Source organism: Myxine glutinosa, chromosome 10, assembly GCF_964187855.1.
Source record: "Myxine glutinosa chromosome 10, kmMyxGlut1.1, whole genome shotgun sequence".
Taxonomy (NCBI): Eukaryota; Metazoa; Chordata; class Myxini; order Myxiniformes; family Myxinidae; genus Myxine; species Myxine glutinosa.
This window is the reverse complement of record NC_136270.1, coordinates 54,675,695-54,697,275: the sequence shown is the minus strand read 5'-3', so window position 1 is coordinate 54,697,275 and position 21,581 is coordinate 54,675,695. Positions and strand designations below refer to the sequence as shown.

The following is a 21,581-nucleotide window of genomic DNA, read 5'->3' as shown; positions in this document are numbered from 1 at the left end:
TTTGGGTGTGTGACGTTGAAATTATTAGATTTTGGTGAAGATCCGAATCTGGATACTAGAATATATAAAGCGATTCTTCATCAGCGAGTGAGTGATGGGGGCAAAAACGATATATAGCGTGATATCTCAACAACTTGGACTGATTCGGATGAAGCTTGGTGGACAGGTTGTGTGTGTGACAAGGAAGAATCGATTCAATGTTGGTGAAGATCCGGATCCGGCTAGAATAATTTTTTCAGTGATTCTTCACCATTGGGAGATCGGGACAAAAACTATACATCGCAGGATATCTCAAAAAGTTGTGGACGTATTTGGACGAAACTTGGTGGACTGTTTCGGTGTCTGACAAGGACAAATAGATTCGATTTTGGTGAAGATCTGAATATGGATTCGGATATGAGAATTATTTAATTTTCTAAGTGATTCTTCACCATTGAGTGCTATGGCCAACCAGGCGGAGGTATGCTCTCTACTGAGTGCCGTTCTAGTTCTTACTGAGATTATTATTCGTGTTATCACTCCCTTTTCTCGGACACGCTATAGGAGGGCAATATTTATCATCATGATTTCTCTAACGTAGGTGTTCTGTCTCCATGAAGGACGAGTCGTTTTCTGCACTGAAAACTGGAAGATTCACAGGATCATTCCAAATTATCATATCTCTTGTAGATTCTTCAATGAACTGATTGGTGGAATGGTTTGATAGCCATCTTAGATTTATGTATCTGAGCACCCCCAAAAGATGTCCACACTGCTGAACCGATTAATATGAAAATTTAAATACATAATTGATGGACGGGGCACTTGTATTTTTAGAAGTATCTCTAACTTAAAATTTCTAGTTTGGGCTAATTCAAATTGATCGTTTTTCAATATTAGGAAGTTTATAAACATTAATGGAGAAAAATGGTATAGATAGATTAATTGGTGGTTAAACTGTTTCCTATGGTTGTCGGGATCGTTATTTGAATCCTTGTGATATTATGTACCCATTTAGACTCTCATCCGACACAGCCAATTTGTGATATTCCGTTACAATGATATGTAGATTATTTTTTTACCATGTGTTCTTCCCCCACACTGCCTCCCCAGACTTGACGAACTGTATAAAAAAGAACTGAGTTAATATTTGCGCCAAGTGTAAAACGTCCATTTCTGAAATCCTAAATTTTTGTACACCGCACCGTTCCTATGCCATCTCCAGGCATTGCAAATCGTCATTGCCGGGCACCGAAGGGGGCTCGGCAGTGACGCACGCTGAAAGGGAGTACTCAGTTTTCACTCTGGTTGTTTGTTTGTTTGTTTGTCCGGGCGATATCTCAGCCATCCTTTGAGCTAGGAAGCTGAAATTTCGGCACAATAGTGAGTAAGTCCTTTGTCAAAAAGGTTTTTTTTTTTTTTGGGATTAATCAATAAATTGAGGAGTTATTTAATTATTAGCGATTAATTAAGTACTTATTTAATTAATCTAATTTCCTTTCTCTTCTGACCATTAACTCAGGCACCTTTTGAGTTAGGAAGCTGATATTTGGACATGCCAATGATCAGGTGATTTGGCTGCAAAGGCTATTTTTGATTTATTAATTAATCAATGAATCGGTTAATTATTTCATTATTCGATTAATGACAAAAAAATTTTTTTTTTTTCAAGTTACAGATTCTGATGAAATAGTGGTAGTTTATGTGTTCTCTGACCAAATTGATTAATAATTTAATTTTTTATGATTATTATTTATTTATTTTCATTATTAATCATTTATTTATTTTCTTTCTCATTTGGCCAATATCTCAGGCACCTTTTGAGCTGGGAAGCTAATATTTGGACATGAGTGACCAAGTGATGTGGCTATCAAGGATATTTTTGATTTATTGATTAATCATTTCATCTATTAATTATTTATTGATTAATCGATTAATTATTTATTGAGTAATCAATTAATTATTTAATTTTTTATAAATGACTTATTTAATTAAATTTCTAAAAGATACATCTTCGGATGAAGCACTAGTGGTTTAGTTATGCGATTAGCCAATTGATTATGAAAATATTTTGTGATAATCTTTTATTGATTTTAATTATACAATTAATCAATCAATTAGTGTACACCTCTCCCTCCCAATGCAGCCTTTATGCGTTGCACTGTGGTATTGCGGGTGCCGGCCGGCAATGCCGCGCTGTAGGATATTTAATTATTTGGCATGGGGGCGGTGTACTTTGAATGTATCTGTACTTTATTATTATTATTATTATTATTATTATTATTTTTCCCCTGGGTGTTTTCTCACCTTGCCCTTCCAACTTTCTCTCTGCTATGGCCCACTACCCTGCTGTTGATGTTTCCCTCCTTTCCATTGTATTCATGTATTTATGGCTTTGCTTATTTATGAATTGATATTGGCTAACAACAATCTTGATGCTTTACTAAAAATCTAAAAACCCGATCTTGATCAGGTAAGCAATTTGTTTAACATACTATACAAGTGAACAGGTCTAGGGGTTTTAAGGAGAGGCAGAGCGTTCCAAGAGAGTAAATTGGAGCAGTGAGGGTGTATTTGCTTATTATGTACAAGGGCAAAAGCCCATAAAAATGACTGATGCACAAAGCTCGACACAATGCAAATGATCACAGTACACACAAAGATATGGATTATGTTTGATGAATTATTTGCAATAAGGAAATGGGAAACAGGAATGGGTCGAAACAGGATTCTAAATATGAACGGGTCAAACGTTAGGTGGGATTTCTTTGATTTGCTTCAGGCGTCAATGTGAAATGCACAAACATGCGGTATGTAAGCACAACCTCGCTTGCTCCCAAAACGAAAAAAAAACAACGCGGACAGTGTATAAACACAGCCTCGTTCGCTTCCAGAATAATAAAATAAAAATATGCAGGGGATGTATAGGCACAGAATGCTGGCTTGATTACTGCTTTACTAGCTCACTTTAGGCCTAGCTGGACTAAGCTATGAGGAGTGGCTGAAGGGGACAGGGTTTGATGCATTAGAAAGGAGGTGGTTATGAGGGGATACGGTAGAGATGTTTTTTAGATAATGAAGGATAGAGACAAAACAAGTGCAGAAGAATTATTCAGCACAGTAGACAGCGAATGGCCGAGCTGGCATTGCCTGAGGGTAAAGAAGAGGGATTTTTACTCGGTAGTTAATGCGAGAGAGAGAGAGAGAGAGAGAGACAGAGACAGAGACAGATTGCATTTTCCTCTTTTATGTAAACTATTACACCCGCTCACTACAGGAGTGGCAGGAAGGGTCATTCCTCCTTGGGGTATATAGATTACAGGAGGTCTCTATGGTCGGGTCTCAAGAACATTGGGTGTGTTTTCGTTTACCAAGTCTCTTGTGGAGAGATCGCCAAGTGGTTTAAGCATTTGAGCAAGCACTCCAGTCAAAACCGTTAAACAGCTGGCTTGGCAAGCGCTAGCTAGCTGCTTGGTAAATTAGCACACCCCGGGCTTCCTCCCTTTCAGTTTTGTGTTAAACAGCAGGAGCAGTTTCAAAAGGCCGCCACGAAAAACGCCCCGTTAGCGGCAGGAAGGGTCATGTTATTTACCCAACCCTTGAGGGCTATATAGAATACCGTAGATCTTCGCTCATATCTGAGATAAAACTTACCTCAAGGGTGTCCGAATTCCTCCAAATTTCTTTGTTTAGTGTTATAAACAGCATTAGCGACTGTTTAAAAAGCTAATCGTATGTGTTTGTGGTTTATAATATTTTTGCCTCTGGTGGAGGCCATTGGGCCGTTGCTCCCACGAAAATGCCATGATAAGCTATTTATAGACGTTTGTTCGAGGAGGAAAAACCCCTTGGGGGTGTGGGACATTATTAGTATTATTGTTGTTTTGAAATAACATTAATATTGTCGTGTCTATAGCTAGTTAAGACCAGCCTTGGACGAACAGCCAAACTGCTTTAACTCCGAGGCGACCAGCCAAATATATAGCGGTTAATTTACACGTGCAGGATGGAAGAGATGAGGCATTTATATAAAGAAAAGGACATGGGTTTATTCCCGAACCCACAACACATGCAAATAACACAATAAATTCAACAATCAAATCATGTAATGAAAATATATCACGTAATAAAAATGAAACGTGAGGTAAACTAAATTCTAATTTTGAGACTTCTCCACTCGGTCACAAACACACGCAGGGTAAGGCAAATAAAAAGAAAATCTATTTTGTGGATACACTTGTCTGTGTCCCAAATGTCTTTCTGAGGAAGAGAATGGTGGTAATGACGAAACCCAGGACCTCCCGTGCCGTAGCACATTATGGCGACCGCCGATGAAAAGCCCGCACGTCGAAGGCAAGTGGTGAAGACGGCCTCCTTTGCCTCGCTTGTGGCCTCCTCTGCCTCCGAAGAGCACCACAGCCAAAATATCCCTCACAATGCTGCCCACGCAGCCAAGAGCTTCACTCTTCAAAAGCGCGCACCACAAAATGGCCAAGCCTTCTTGTCCGACCTGAGAGAGAGCGACTCCTCTTCTTCCTCTCGAGCCAATCGGGCCGTTTCCCTCCCCGTTCGCCCCTCCCACGTCCATGATCCGATGACGGCTTTTGGGGCGTGGCCTCACAGCCTTCCTCTCCGCCCCCTTATTCTCCGCCTCTTGTGGGCGGGGCTTTCTCCTATTAGGTCCATTGAGGGGCGGGGCTTAAGCCGGAAACCTGCCTGGCTTTCTGCTGGCGGTAAATGTAATTGTTTAAAGCAAAACGTAAAGGGAAATCACACACTGGGGAAAATTATCCTTAAACCCTAGAGCTAATTAGCATGTCTTCACCCCTGTGTGAAGAACACATAAACAACCTTAAGCTACAGTTTCCCTACTTAATGTATATCGAGATTTCTTCGACGTGTCACACGGTCCATGATATAAACTAGCAACGGTACCCACCCTACAGGCGGGGCTTCAATTGGGAGGCCCAATTGAAAAGGCAAAATGTCAGAAATTGAAGGCTTTTAATTTTTTTTTAAACGATTCATATAAACATCCGTTAAATCATATCACACACAAATCATCAAAATCTAAACTACATGGTGCCCATTTTGAAAAAAGATTGAATTCTGCAAAACGGAAGCGGCCACTTCACCTGTTTCTCAGTCGCTTTGCACACGCTGCCGTGTTTCTTCGGAGCCACAGGTTTATATAGCAAGAGTTGGTCAGGAGTCTATCTTCTCTCTCCTGGTACGTAGAATTTCAACAAAAGCCACATCACTATTCATATCGGTAAATGTTATTGCATCGTGTTTGGAAAATTGGAAAACTCAGAAAATTGGAAAAACAATATCGCCTATTTTACTCCAGGTGGTCTCAGGATTACCCACCCAAAATATCGTTACGATCGGTTCAGCTGTTTTTGCGGTACCTGCGAACGGACGGACAGACATTTGGTGAATTAAATTTAGATTGTACAGTGCTACCTTTCCTACGGTATATTTCTACCTTACCCCCCCCCCATCACACAAACGTAACAATATTATGCTATTGATTATATAATCCGTTTTGTTATTAGAAGCGGTTTTGAAAAAACGCCACGATAAAGGTATCTTAACACAGATAGACACCTCAACACGCATCCCCATTAGCGGCAATGGTGGGGAAAACCCCCTTGGGGAGAGGGGGGTGGGGAGGCAAATGAATTCGCTACAACTTTCATTGTGTCACCCTTAGTCCTCCTGTCAAGTTTGGTTGAGATTGGATATGTAATGATGGAATGTATCGCGGTCAAAAATCATGGAACATACATACACACACACACAGACAGACAGACAGACAGATGCTAAATTGCGTATTTTAGTATGCTAGGTCTGGTGTTGATGTGGCATAGGCATGATGGGTCGAATGCCCTTCCCTGTCTTTATGTCTAATTTCCTTGTGTGTATCATTGCATGATGCCTTGGAATCAAAACTCGGGTTATGTACTGAAGCCAAAACATGGCCATTGCTTATGGGCATATATGATTTTGTTTCTGTAGCTTGGATAGATTCCAATTCCATTGGAGCATGAAGGAATCGTATAGGCCGGTAGGCCTAAAGCCTGGGGCCTACACAAACGGTGTGCCTCAGAATGCCTGTGACACCGATGGATGCAACGTATGAACATATGATGATGCTTTTAACAGTCACTTTGGTATTTTTCACATGAGAAAAGTTAAATCCAAAGAGAAAAGTTGTAGGGAAGTCATGGTGATTTTTTGAAGCGTGGCGATACAGCACTTCTGAATAGGTATTGGGCCTAACAGAGCAGCAAATTGGCAGACATATGATTTATTTTCTCCGGGGTGGAATCAAATTCCAATTGTGGGTGGAGACTGGCCAGCTTTCAAACCAATGGTTATAATGAAACATCCTACACGTTTTAAGGTTCGGCTAATTTATATACACAGATTTATCAGACTTGAGTTCTATACAAGGAAGTAAATGCCTGCTGATAGGCTGCATGAGTCGTGGTTGGCAGTAATAATGACGTTCCTATGAAATAAATCGGACGAGTTGGCCAAGTTTTACATCAAATGAAGAGGGCTTTCTAACAGTTCATCAATCTTTGATCAATCGCCAATGGCAGAGTCCACCTTGTCTAATAGGTTTTTTAAACTATTTTAATGTTAAATAAATGTATTGATTTGAGCATGTGATGTAAAATTAAGTTTTTGAAATACGGTTACATTTGTTATGGTTCACAATATGATAATACTTTCCATTAAAAAAAATTATGATTTAATCTGTTTCAAATGTCATGACTACATTGACTGTATTTAGAAAAGAGCTGATGGGTAAGGTTAAAAAATTTTCTCTTATGACCCAGGAGGTCATTTCAAAGTGCAAGTCATTTGATGATGTCATCCATCCTCTCTCCATCCTACCACAGATGCTTATGAACCCGATGGGTGGGATTGTTATGACTAACGACGGAAATGCCATCCTCCGAGAGGTGGGTTTGACTAGCGTTTGAGCATTATTAGGACATGATGAGGGATTGGCCATAGATGACATGTAGAGATGCGAATGGGAGTGGTGGGGTATGTGTGGATGAATGTATACATGGATGGATGGATGGATGGAGGGAGAGGAGAGTTGATTACTTTTACATTGGGTAATTATTTTGTGAATTATCTTTGCCACTGAAGGCGGACGGAGGTTATATATTTTCACCACTGTCCGTTTGTCTGTCTTGTTTGTGTGTATAATCTCTCTATTTGTCTGTCTGTGAGCAGGAGATAGAGTTTTGGACGAAACTTGGTGGAAAGGTTGCATGAGTTACAAGGATGAATTGATTCAGTTTTAGTGAATATCCGGATCCTAATTGAGATATGGGAATTTAAAAAAAATTTCAACTGATTCTTCACCATTGAGAGATGGGGCCAAAAATGAGATATAGCAAGATGTGTCCAAAAGTTGTGGACGAGTTATGACAAAACTTGGTGGAAAGATGGGGTTGGTGACAATAACAAGCCGATTAGATTATGGTTCAGATCCGGATCCAGATCTGGCCTATCAGTGGGATACAAAGTGTAAGGTATTCAGTCTGGCAGAAGTATGCGTGCTACCGAGTGCAGTTCTGGCTGTAAAATGTGTTTGTTGAAAGTTTGTTTGAAGGTTGCAGACCATGCAGTTCGTCAAGACATTTTGTCCTCCTTTGCTTAAAAATGTCCTTCAAAGCAGTCTTTCAAACATAGTTGAAATGCACAATGCAGATATTTACTTGCACTGCGGCCGCAGGCTGGGATCATCCCATCTGTGTGTTTGTCTGTTTGCCGGCAGAATAACTGGACAATGAGAGCAGCTAGAATTGCTAAATTTGGAAGATGGCATGTCTCAGACGAGTTAAACTTTGAGTTTAAAGAATAATATGGAATGAATATTAGTATAGGACTATTTGCTCACAACGTGGCCACACAAGGAGTATAGGTTAGCGTCCTCTTGGGTGTTGTTGTACACTGAGAGAAAACAGCATATGTCGGCACATCCCTCGAGTGCGTTCTCATTCTTAATGCATATTTTAATTGATTGTACTTGTATCCTTACCGATGCCATAAATACAAATAATGATCTGTTCTTTTGGTTTATGCTTCGCCCAGAAAATGTTACTTTCAATCACGTCCCTGCCAAGGCACATCTTCCTGACTGATGGAGATATTTATGTGGCAATGGGATATTTTGGGATTTGAATACTCCGTGCACTTGCTGTCATTGCAGATTCAGGTACAACATCCAGCTGGAAAATCTATGATTGAGATCAGCCGAGCACAGGATGAGGAAGTGGGTGACGGAACCACTTCGGTTATCATTCTCGGTAAGGCCTTTATATAACCCTCCCCTAAAATCCCATGCTTGTACTTTCCTATACCATCTCCAGCATTTCTTTACAACTTGGTAGTAGTCGTGAGAGAGTTCTGTGCTTGGGGCCTATGGCATTTGTGGATTGTGGCCAATGGTGGCTTCTGCCAATGCAACAATAACATGCATTTTAAGGCCATTTTCCCTGCTAGAGCGGGGGTTAGCCTTGCGGTCCCCATGACAATCTTCTCCATCTTGCCCTATTTTCTGCATCTCTCCTTGTTAACCCCCTTGCCCGCATTTCTTCTTCCACCATCTTCAGCCAAGTCTTTCTCGGTCTTCCCCGTCCTCTACTTCCTTCTACATTCATTTCCATCACTCTTCTCAACCAGTCACTTTCATCCTTCCTCAACACATGACCAAACCATCTCAACCTGTTCCTCTTCACAGCATCCATCACAGGCTCTATTCCCATCATTTTTCGCAATTCATCATTTGTCTTCTTCTCTCTCAACGATACTCTGCACATCCATCGAACCATTCGCATTTCCACCCTTTCCAACCTTCGTTGCTGCTCTACGTTCATTACCCATGTCTCTCTCCCATAAATCATAACACTTCTCACACATGCAGCATACACCTTTCCCTTCAGCTTCAACGACACTCCCGTCCTCATCAGCACGCCACTCAGTTCCCGAAACTTCTTCCATGCACATCTCACTCTAGCAACCGTTGCCGAGTCTGATCCACCTTCTCCATTCAGCATGTCTCCGAGGTAGCAAAATGTTTTCACACCTTCCAGCTTCACGCCATCTCCAAGATCCAACTCAACATTTCCTCCATCTGCAGCTCCCTCTGTGCACACCTTACATTTGAATGTAGCTGCCACACTGGTTAATGGCCCTCTCAGACCACTACATTTTTGATGAACCCACTCAGCGCACATTGTACATTGAATGGAGTTCACTCCGACACCCTTCCTGCACACAGCACAGGGCCACTTCCCAGTTCTTTCCACCTCACTACATGCTTTACCACTTTACCACTTTACCCTTTGCCTTTCCGATATTCGCCTTCAGACCTTTTGTCTCCATACATTCCTTCCACTTGTTCATCTTTTCCTTCAGTCCATCCATACTTTCCGCAATCAACACCAGATCACCTGCATACAACAACTCCCACGATAAACCCTCCTTTACGTTCTGAGCCAGCACCTCCATCACAGCTACAAATAGTAGTGGACTTAGTACCGACCCCTGATGCATTTCCACATTCACCTCAAACTCACCACTGTTCCCGTCCTTCGTCCTTACAGCTGTGCGCGCTCTTTTGTACATTGCCATCACTATGATCAACCATTCCTCCACTCCTAACTTCCTCATTGCCAATGTCAATACTTTGCATGGAACCCCATCGAATGCTTTCTCCAGATCAACAAACCCAAGAAACAACTTCTTCCTCTTCTCCATGTACTTCTGCAACTGCCTCGCAATAAAAAGCACGTCTGTCGTTCCTCTTCCTGGCATAAATCCAAACTGCATTTCGTCGATCTTCACTTTCTTCCTTATCCTCCTCTCCAACACCCTTTCCAATACCTTCATTCCATGCTCCAATAGCTTTATCGTTCGGTACGAGCCACACTCTAGACTCTAGAGGGTCACCTTTCCCCTTGTATAGAGGGACGAGGGTACTCGGTTCCCAATCCACTGGAATGCGGCCTTCTTTCACCGCCAAATTACAGATCTCTGTCATTCTCTTCACAACCCAACCTCCTGCTGCCTTCAACATATCTCCCACAACTCCCGTCGGCCCTCCCGCTTTTCTACTCTTCATTGCTTTTATCGCTTCCTCAACTTCCTTCTCAGTTATCTTCTCTGCCGGTCCTAAAACTAGGTTACTCTCTATGTTGCCATCCCATTCATTCTCTGTATTCAACAGCATTTCCATATATCTTTTCTATCTTCCTTTAATTTCATCTGGGTCGACAACGATTTGTCCCACTTCATCCTTCAAGCAACTCACCCCCATCACATCACACCTCTCTTTCGCTATCTGCTTTGCAATCCTGAATACTGCTTTCTGACCCTCTTCCGAATCCAAGCGTGCTCCGAACATTTTCCTACATGCCTCCTGCGCCTTTGCTACCTCTTTCTTTGCAGCCTTCCTGGCTGCCTCATAACTTTCATGCTCTGCTGTTTCTGCTCCCGTACCCTTCGTCTTCTGCCACTCCTTGAACTTCTTCCTCTTCTCGTCAATCCTCTTTCCAACTTCATCATCCCACCACCATGTTTCCGAGTGCCTCGGTGGTCCTTTTGTCCATCCACATGCCTCACCAACGGCTCCCAACAGACTAGCTTTCATTGACATCCAACCACTTTGAAGCTCAACCACATCATCCTCGACCCGACTCAGCCTCTCTTTTTATGCCTCCCTTCCTGTCACCTCTTTCAACCTCCACACCTTCATTCTCGGTTGGTACTTCACCCGCCGAGCTCTCCTCGCACCTTTCACCCTTATGTCGCAGACAACCAAGTGGTGCTGTTAAACAGCCTCCTCCCCAGGGATCACCTTTGTGTCCCGGAGGTGCCCCCTATCTCGCCTACGCACCATCAGGTAGTCAACGGTTGTCGTCGACCCACCTGGCGTGTATGTAACAAGTATTACAAATCAAGAAATCAGCTCCATCAGCAAACTCCAAAATTCTTTCACCTTCTCCATTTCTCACACCATATCCGTAACCCCCATGAACTCCATCAAAACCATCCATACTCCTTCCCACATGTCCATTTAGGTATCCTCCTACCACAACAACTTCCTCATCTTTCACGTTTTCATCAGCTTCTCTATCGCACACCAGAACTTGTCCTCTTCATCGCTTCGACCAACCTGCGGAGCATATCCCGAGATGACGTTCACCAAGAGCTTTCCAATCATCATTTTCACCATCAACCTATCACTCACTCTAGTCACACTCACCACACTGTCTACAAACTCCTCAGAAAACAGGACACCAACACCATTCACGCCCTCCAGGCACCCTTGCCACATAAACTTGTATTTCTGTCCCTGCCTACCCATCACCATTCTCACACCACTTCCCTTCCATCTCGTCTCTTGCACACAACATATGTCCACTCTTCTTCTGACCAATACTTCCACACTTCTCCTGATCTCCCTGTCATTGTCCCTACATTCCATGTCCCAAACCTCAGAAACCGATCTCCACTTCGGGCTGTACCCTGCCCATATGTAGTTGTAATTGTCATGGTTCTCTTTTTGAGGCAATGCTTTTATGGCCGGATGCCCTTCCTGACGCCAATCCTCTTAGTCGTCTCTGACGACACGCAGGGATACGGTGTACCTATTCTAATCCAGGGTACACACTGGGAAACGTTTAAAACATGGAAATTCTGGGGGGGGGGGGGGGGGGGGGGGGGAGGGCAGGGCGAGGGCGGTGTCAGCATCACGGCTGCGGTTTAAACATGTTTAAATAATATTTAAACAAAACAATGAAAAACGTCAGCATCACGGCTGCGGTTTAAACATGTTTAAATAATATTTAAACAAAACCATGAAAAACAATCTGGGAAAAGTCTCTAATAGTCCAGGATTAATAGATTTAACCCGGAACAAATTCAAACAAAGCTGAAAATTTCAGGATATGTTCAGAAAACTGTCCTGAATAACATACTAAAAGTCCCCAGACATCCGCCTTGTGCTTCAACGGAAATTCAAGATGGCGTCCAAAATGGCGGCAATTTTGGCATTTTATCATATTACCACCTAAAAACATGATAGAAATGCAAACAGGGTGTCAAAATACATGTTTTCAAGCACGAGGATTGTTTTAAAGATTACATTTTGAGTTTATATGACTTGTATGTGTCATTCGATCGATTATGAACAATTTCAACTACTTATAAGATGATATTTTATCATCATCGTCTTCATCACTGTCAGGAAAAACTGGTCTAGTCTCTTCATCTTCTCCATCTTCATCCAGCAGTGATGGAAATGGTGCAGCATTGTTGCAGGTCTGGCCATTGCACTTGACGCATAAGGTGGAGCAAGGTAACCCAAGCTTCCTGCAACCGCACGACAAGCCACAGCCATCTGCTTTGCAGCAGCATGATTCCATGTTTAGCAGAGTGTCAGGGGCAATGGGCTGGTCTGTTTCAACGGGAATGAGATTGTTATCCTGCAGTCTCCATCCCCATTCTGTTGGCTGCAAGGGATTGCCTGGGAAGTGGTGGTTTGCATGTTATGGTCAAACAAGATGTTACTGGATGTGGCTTTCTTTGCACGCCGCTGTTGTTCAACTGCCTTTGTGGAGCTGGTGTTATAGCCATCAAATACAACAGTGTTGCCTGCTCCATAATGTTTCAAAGTATAGGAAACGTAACAATGACACACATCACTGTACTTCGATGGTTGTGGCCAGAACACCGACTGCAACAGATGACCCCCATCCACAACGTAGCGACACTTGTCGGGCATGTCCGGCTGTGCAGGGACAAACGACTTCAGGAGTGTACCTAGGGCACTCTTGTTTGTCTTCCGCATGGCGCCATCGTGAAACAGGGAAGAAGGTTGAGGGCCAAGTTCGTATGCCAGAAACTCTTCCAGGTCCGAGCTAGTCTTCAAGACACAGTTTATCTTGTTGAAGAAGAGATCAGGATTCACGACTGTGTTTTGCCCCCTGATGTTGATGCTATTATGCTTATCATTCAACGTCTTCACTTTGTCGCTGCGGTGCAGTGTGATCTCTGTGAAGCGTTTGCCGGCTATCCTAGAGGCCGCAGTAAGACCAACGTTCACTGCATCATCACAGTTGACCGAGACATCAGCTACAACTCCAGTCGCGATTGACACCAGACGGTCTCGTTCATAACCAGCAAATGGTGGATGCGCCTGCAACCACTGCACGAAAACACCATGATTCGTGTTGAATTTTTCTTTGGTGGATGAACGGAGATCCTTATGTTGTTCCGAGTTAGTTGTGTGTACACCAGTGAACTCCTCTAGATCATCACAGACAGGGACACGTTGAGGTAAAGCATGAACCCATTTTGCCAAGGTACTGTCGGTAATACCTCGACCATGGGTCATTCCCCCACTCATTTTCTGCATCCTCATCAAGAACTGCTCGATTGTTTGATCAGAGAAATTCCCAGCCCAGAATTAATTAGCTCGGCGGATTGTGAAGTAACCTTTGTCAGTGAACAAACTATACTCGTCAGGTTGCATGACTTTGTTGATGGATTCCATCTGCTGGATGTAGAGTCTGGCAGATTTGGCACAAGGAAGATGACCAGCTGCATGGAAATGTGGAATCATCTCCCTTACACTGTGAAGGTGGAGCTTCCAATCACCTGTCCTCTCAGCTCTGACAAAGTTCAGCATCAGGATAACCTGATGGACGTATTGCACCCATAGCTTGCCAGTTCTACTATGGCTAGCTGCTTGGTCAAGCTGTTGTGACAGTAGTTGGTGGAACTGCATAACAATTTCGTCCTCTTCTACATTAGCGGTGCCTACATCTTGGTGAATAGTGTTGTCGTGCACACAGACCAGGTGTTCTCTGTCAGTCTGGTTTAACGAGTCAGACTTCTCCAGCAGGACACTTATGAGAGCTAACAAGGAGAGAATGTGAGCCCGCACTGCTCGAGAGTAAGCATGGCCAGTCAGCATGTGTACCACAGACCCATTGGCATACACTCTTCCCCACATAATTGAAGCAGCAACTATTTCTGAAACCTTCTGGAACAAAGGCTGATCAAAAGTTACAGGACAGATTTTCAGATCATGTTTTTCACTTTGTTCTTGGGCAAAACACAGTGCAGAGTAGATGGTGCTGGGGTTACTAGGATCAAGATTGATGAAGGGGAGAGTTTCAATTCTGGAGGTATGAAACTCGACATTCCTCACAACAGTTTTCATGAATCCACTCCAAGGAACTCGAGATGATAGATTCAACACATACCCAAGCATCCAAACCAAATCAAAAGCTGTCGCTTGAAGAATTTGACTGTCAGAAATGTTCAGAGACTCAACTGTTACACACTGAAGCCCAGGAACTGGCGGTTTGCTGTAAGTCTTGATGGGGATTTGTGCAAATGTACCTAATAGCTCTGTTGATGGTGCTTTCGCTGTGCGCTTAATGGGTGACTTATCCACTGTTCCGTAAGGAGTTACACATGCTATTCCACCCATAGCATGAAATGTGTTGTGACCGGTCAGCATAGCTACGTTGAAGTCTGCATTGTCAAACACAAATTGCGTAAAACCATTCAAGCCATAGGAAGGTTCGCAAGTGGGTATTAGACTATTCTCAAAGCGTTGCACTTCCTTGTAATCGTCAGCAAAGGTGATACTGCTCAGGATATCTATCAGCTCACGTGAGGCGTAGTTGCGATGTATGACTGTATGTACAATGCAATGGCAAGTAGCAATGGTGAGCTAAATGACCTCGGCCTGCAGGTTGAAATGATGGAATGGGCTATGGCCGTGCACCGTCTGTTTACAACTCTAGACTGTTTATCCTACGGATCTAGCAATTTTTGCAAGAAACGCTTTAGTGAGTCAGGAATCAAGGTGTTACCATTCTCAGTGTCTTTCATTGTGGGGTATTCAGTGAGATCATAAATTGATAAGCGAATATCATCAAGAATAATTTATGCAGCCATTTCAATTATTCGATCATTTTCGTTATAATTCCCAGTTGTTCTGTCGGTCACCCACTTTTCACGAAGGATCCGGTGCGCAGAGTCACGAAAACTGACGATGCTCGTCTTTCCAGGGATACTTGTGATGATGATGTCCTCACCATAACGTTCGTTCAGCTTCTGTTTGAAGTATTTGATGGAATACCCTTCTTCACCTTGAAGAAACGTTTCCATATGTTCCATGAGCACCGAAATAGAAAACTGACATTCATCATTCTCATCTATAAATGAACAGAGTGTATTGAAGGCATAATCTCTTACAGCGTCAGCTGGTTTGCCAACGGATTGTGTTTTCTCAGTATTAGTAAAGAACTCAACACCACAGGCTCTATGGTATTTGGCCTCAGCTGCTACCAAATCTATGACAGCATCTATTCTCTTGGCAACTTTGTTGCCCCACTCATCACATCTTTCTCTTGCGCGTTTCGAAACACTGTCCTTATATTCAATGGTCTGAACATTGCTGAAGGGTTTCCTTCGTTTGAGTGCGATTTTGCTACTAGTTTCTATCATAGCGGATATATCATATATTTATTTTTTAGATTGTCTTTGCCACAAGCAACACAATTCAAGCAAGGTCAAGCGCATAACGTCTTAGCGGAGACACAATGTGCCAAAAATCATAAACTTACCAGTAGTATGTTCTTGAGTACTTTAGATACAGTTTGTTCATTTCTCTATCACAATCAAATATTTCAGGCATTTCAGGCGTCAGGAAGGGCATCCGGCCATAAAAACATTGCCTCAAACAGGGAACCATGATTGTCATGGGGCCCGCAAGGCTAACCCCCGCCCTAGCGGGAAAAATGGCCTTTAAACGATCATTCATTCATTCATTCAATCAAATACATTGATTTGTGATGATGATGCTAAAAGTGACAACACAGTGACGTGAGACTACCACTGATAAGTCAGGTCATCTAGCGTGACATCATTCGCCTATGACGTCATTCGCCTATGACGTCACAATACCATCGTGTCGCCCAGTGGGAATAAGACATATTATAAAATAAACCTAGTATAAACCTATAATAGAATAAACCTAGGTCCTAAGAGCCTAGATAATGTTTCAGAGTTACGGCCGTTTTTGGCCAACAATGACCTTGATAAATATCATTTGACCTTGAAAATGACACATATAAATCCTATAAACTCATAATGTAATCTTTAAAACAATCCTCGTGCTTGAAAACATGTATTTTGACACCCTGTTTGCATTTATATCATGTTTTTAGGTGGTAATATGATAAAATGCCAAAATTGCCACCATTTTGGCCGCCATCTTGAATTTCCGCTGAAGCACAAGGGCGATGTCTGGGGACTTTTAGTATGTTATTCAGGATAGTTTTCTGAACATATCCTGAAATTTTCAGCTTTGTTTGAATTTGTTCCGGGTTTCACCTTATTTGGTGCTAATGCTCTTGGACGGGGCGGGGCACAAGTCAAGACGAGGGGGAGAGCGAACAAGCACGGGGGGGGGGGGAAAGAAAATCAAAGAAACAGGCAAATACTATGAAGGAAAGAACCCATATTCACAAAACACTGACGGGGGGGGAGAGGGGGAGGGAGCCCGGAGAGACCAGGCCGCGCACGAGGCGCACGAACAAAAAAAACGACTAATTACACACAAATTTGCAACAACTACAAAACCAAAACCAAATAGAAACACACAATAACACATACGTAGTGTGTTCAAAAAGTATCCGACCTTTATTTTTCGTGCGTAAAAAAAAAAAGAAGCGAGGGAGGCGTTGATTGGTGCACGTATGTAGGCGATCCTAATGCGCACGCGTTAATTTTTTCCCACCTGCAGAAGCTGTCATTCGACGGCAGACCGCCGATGAGTGAGGAAATGTAAGTGAGCGCCGTCGGATTTTCGTTTTTGACAAAATGACGGAAAAACTTGAACAACGCTACTGCATCAAATTTTGTGTTTCATCAAACTTGCATCAAAACTGCAACTTGGTTTCTGGGTCGTACCCATAAACCCAGGACTCATCGCCAGTGATCACTGTGTTGAGGAAGCTGGGATCGCTGTTCACAGTCTCCAGCATGTCCTGTGCGATCTCCAAACGGAGTTGCTTCTGCTCAATCGTTAGCAGCTTTGGTACGAACTTCGCTGAGATTCTCCTGAAGCCCAAATCCTCCTTCATAATGGAATGAACGGTGTTGAATCTTGCGGATCGTTACCACTTGGGAATCGCCAAGCTTTACACAAAATTTGATGCAGTAGCGTTGTTCAAGTTTTTCCGTCATTTTGTCAAAAACGAAAATCCGACGGCGCTCACTTACATTTCCTCACTCATCGGCGGTCTGCCGTCGAATGACAGCTTCTGCAGGTGGGGAAAAATTCACGCGTGCGCATTAGGATCGCCTACATACGTGCACCAATCAACGCCTCCCTAGCTTCTTTTTTTTTTACGCACGAAAAATAAAGGTCGGATACTTTTTGAACGCAGTAGTACACAACAAAATACCCAGCGGAAATTTGACAAAGACACAAACGGAAAAACACTCAAACTTTGATGCCGTGGAGAGATCGAAGCCGAGAAAGTGAGAAAGAGGTCGTATAAACCACTAAAAAGTAAACTCAGCCATGTTAATTAACCTAAAGCATGTTTATTAAGGTAATGCTGTTAAGTATCAGCAACTAAATGTGCAAACAGAAAGTGCATCACATTAAGTTATAAAATATATAACCACCTTTAGAGGCCATTTTTCCCCGCAAAGCGGGGGTTGGCCTTTTTCGGAAACCGTGGTTGTTGTTGTTTTTTGGTCCCCTTTTGGAAGCAATGTTTTACGGCCGGATGCCCTTCCTGACGCCAACCCTTTTTGCCGCCTTTAATGACAAACAGGGAATTACCAGTGAACTGGTACTCAATTAGCCGAACTCGGAAGGATGACAGGCTGAGTCAACCCCCCTGGCGTTAATTCAGCGATCGACCGGGATTCGAACCCAGGATCCTAAGCCGGCACCCTAGCCGCTAGCCCAACACCAGGGTTTTACACATGGATGTTAATTACATCACATTAAGTTAATGCAGTTAATAAATTATTGCATGAATAAAACCAGTCACATAGGTGGCGCCTCCCGCCAGGTTAAGGACACTTATGGCTCGAGGAAACGACAGAATGGATGGTTTGAGGTGCCACTGTATGGCCCACAAAATATGCTGTGATGATGAATAGCCAAACACAAGCAATGAAGCAGAAAAAGAACAGCAACCAAGGTAGAAAAGTCTGCATGCACAGGGTGCTCCGGTGCTCAGGCTCTGCTTTTTGTCTTCAGCTGGTTCAGTCAACTTGGGATCCTCGGTTAATCTTTTTCATTCATTCAGTGTTTAACGTCTCCACACAGTTTCATGCGTTCTCCAGTTGGGCGCACATCCCTGTGCAAGTTGTTTATCATAAAGGGAGCGAGTATGGGTAGTGGTACATCCCAGTGCAGGTTGTGCATCATAAAGGGAGCGAGTATGGGTAGTGGTTCATCCCTGCACAAGTGTGCATCATAAAGGGAGCGAGTATGGGTAGTGGTACATCCCTCCGCAAGTGTGCATCATAAAGGGAGCGAGTATGGGTAGTGGTACATCCCTGTGCAGGTTGTGCATCATAAAGGGAGCGAGTATGGGTAGTGGTTCATCCCTGCACAAGTTGTGTTATAAAGGGAGCGAGTATGGGTAGTGGTACATCCCTGCACAAGTGTGCATCATAAAGGGAGCGAGTATGGGTAGTGGTACATCCATCCATGTGCAAGTGTGCATCATAAAGGAAGCGAGTATGGGTCGTGGTACATCCCTGTGCAAGTGTGCATCATGAAGGGAGCGAGTATGGGTGGTGGTACATCCCTGCGCACGTTGTGCATCATAAAGGAAGCGAGTCTGGGTAGTGGTACATCCATCCATGTGCAAGTGTGCATCATAAAGGGAGTGAGTATGGGTCATGGTAGTACACCTTAATGTCCTTGGTGAAAGTTGTAAGCGGCACTGGAATGCCATCTTGGTTTGGGCAAAAATAATCGATTACCCAGTTAAAATAGATTCTCTCCATCAGAACCGGGATTCAAACTCTAAATCAACAGAACCTGTTTCCCACCTGTAACTCTTCTGAGTCTCTGGAGTCTATTCTGACTACACCTTATCTCACTTTGTCCATCGATAAATCCGTTCGTTGGTTCAGCAAATTATATCCCAAAAGCCTCTATCAAAAGCTCCTCCTGTTATTCTTTACAAAACGGACAAAGACAAGTTCCTTTTTTCTCCATCAAGTTTGTTCAAGTTGTGAATAAAATCAGCAGACATGTAATCTTGAACTGTGTGCATGTGGGTCGGACTTCTCCTTCTGGGATCCGACAGACTGCTTCAGCCGATTATAGCCGGCGAAGCCGGTGTTGTGAATGAACGCGTACGTATTATGTTGAAAATCCAGATTTTGCTGAATCCCTTGAGAATTTCGAAGCTTTGACGCACCAAATCGCTCAATGGAGGCCGCCATATTGCGGATGCGGAAGTATGCATAACAAATTGAAAAAAGTTCAATAGGAGTTTGTTTCACCCGTCTTTTTTTGATTCACAATCTTATGCACCTCTAATTTGTAATCAAAATACTTTAAGACCAACCTCGGCCCGCACTGGCCTGGTTATCTTCAACGAAAATAGTCACCAAACACCGGAACCAATGAGATTCGAGCATTTGAAAAAATATTTCAAAAACCAAATCGTTCAATGGAGGCCGCCATCTTCCGGATGCGGAAGTATGCATTAAAAAATTGCGAAAAAGTTCAATATGAGTTTGTTTCACCCGTCTTTGTTTGATTCACAATCGTATGCACCTCTAATTTGTAATTAAAATAATTTAAGACCAACCTCGTTCCCCGGGCCCACACGGGCCCTGGTTATCTTCAACGAAAATCGTCACCAAACACCGGAACCAATGAGATTCGAGTATTTGAAAAAATATTTCAAAAAAGCTTATTACCGCGTTTCGGAGGCTGAAAACAGCATCAAATATTCTAAAGTTGACGAAGAATTATTTTTTAGAAATCTCGCGGCCGTAGGGGATAGTTTTTCACGGCCGGAAATATCTGAAGTTGAGACGGAATTCACCGAATTAATCAAGAAGGGAATTTTATAAATTTTAATCTCATCCAGAATGCAAATGGTGTCATTTTGAACTAGGTACGGTACCCTACTACACCTACCTACTACCAACTACCTAACCTACTGATGCCATAGTGATGGGTAAAATAGTGGCAAGAGGCTTTGGCTTCGCCGGCTCATTGCGGCTTTGCATTCAGGTACTAGTATCTGTAGAGTATTGTGAAATTAAAAAATCATATTTCCTAACATGAATGAAAATTTAAAAAAGGCCCAGAGCAATCCAGGAGCAGTTTGTTGCTTTATACACCGCCCAGGTATTTGTTCATTTGTTTTATACCCTGTTTTAGGGTGGGGCAGAGACAGACGACGGCATTGGCTTTTTCTCTGTGCGGCAAAACTAAAAAGTAGGAATGGACATGGAGGACCTCCTTGGAAAGCAACATCTGCTTTGAAAAGCTGGTACGTCATCGAGCAAGATCTGGAGTTTCTTTGGATTTGAAAATAATCTGGGAAAACCAGTGAGATTTTATATCCGAAGCAAGTTTGATGTGTGCTGCGCAGCAAGAGGTTATCTTGCATGTCGAGTACCTGTGTGATGCACAAGCATCTATTAAAGTATAGGTTCTCAAAGTGGTCCCTACCGCCCCCCCCCCCCCCCCAGTGGGCGCTGGGAACTTTCAGGGGGGCGCTCGAGAGTCCATGGGCGGTAGGGGGGCGCTGGCAATGATTTGGGGGGCACTGGCGATTTCGAGGAGCAGCGGCGATTTGGAGCGCTCATTGGGTTTCCTGCATTCTGAGCAGGTTACCCGGCGCCATTCGGCAAATTGGCCATCCAATCGACGACCACATTCTTTCCCCCTTCGCATGGTTTTTATGATCACATATTCGCTGATGTCGTGTAGGTATTTTCTTGTCCATACATGCTCGTGCAACAAACATGATAGTGTATGACACCGGCGAAATTGGCGGCCAATAGTACAACACTAATTTTTGTCACGTGGTGCCATTTCAACCAATCGGCTTGCAAGAATCTTTTTATGCAGGATATAATACACTATTCCTGCTGGACTATTCGACGTGCCCGGTTCAACTTTACAGCCTGGCCTTGCCAGCACAGACATCGGGCAAGGTATGAACACCGAACGGTCGGTGTTAGCGCCGGTGTTAGTCTTTCGGCATTTTGGCGTGTTGATTTCGTTATTCAAAAAAGCTTCACGTCCGGTCGGCTTCAAGATGTCGGCCTCAAAGAAAAAGTGTCGTCGGTATTCCGTTTAAATCATCAAGTATGGATTCATTCCATCTCCGATGAACAAAGTTACCGATGTGTTTCTGGTGGGGTATCACGCTGTCCAATGAAGCAATGAAACCATCTCGACTGAGCGAGCACCTGAGTAAAAAGCACAGTGATGAGGCTCGCGCAGAGGTCAGCTATTTCCAATCGCTGAAAGGGAAATTTGA

General features: G+C 43.3%; 1 protein-coding gene across 1 annotated transcript in view; it reads left to right on the top strand.

Moving 5' to 3' along the window:
• The window catches only part of CCT3 (chaperonin containing TCP1 subunit 3), a 48,369-nt gene that overhangs the window by 9,383 nt on the left and 17,405 nt on the right, over window positions 1-21,581 (top strand). The window contains exons 4-5 of the mRNA XM_068127688.2: window positions 6,894-6,956; window positions 8,222-8,318. Coding sequence (XP_067983789.2) covers window positions 6,894-6,956; window positions 8,222-8,318 — 160 coding nt within the window. The remainder of the gene's footprint in view (window positions 1-6,893; window positions 6,957-8,221; window positions 8,319-21,581) is intronic.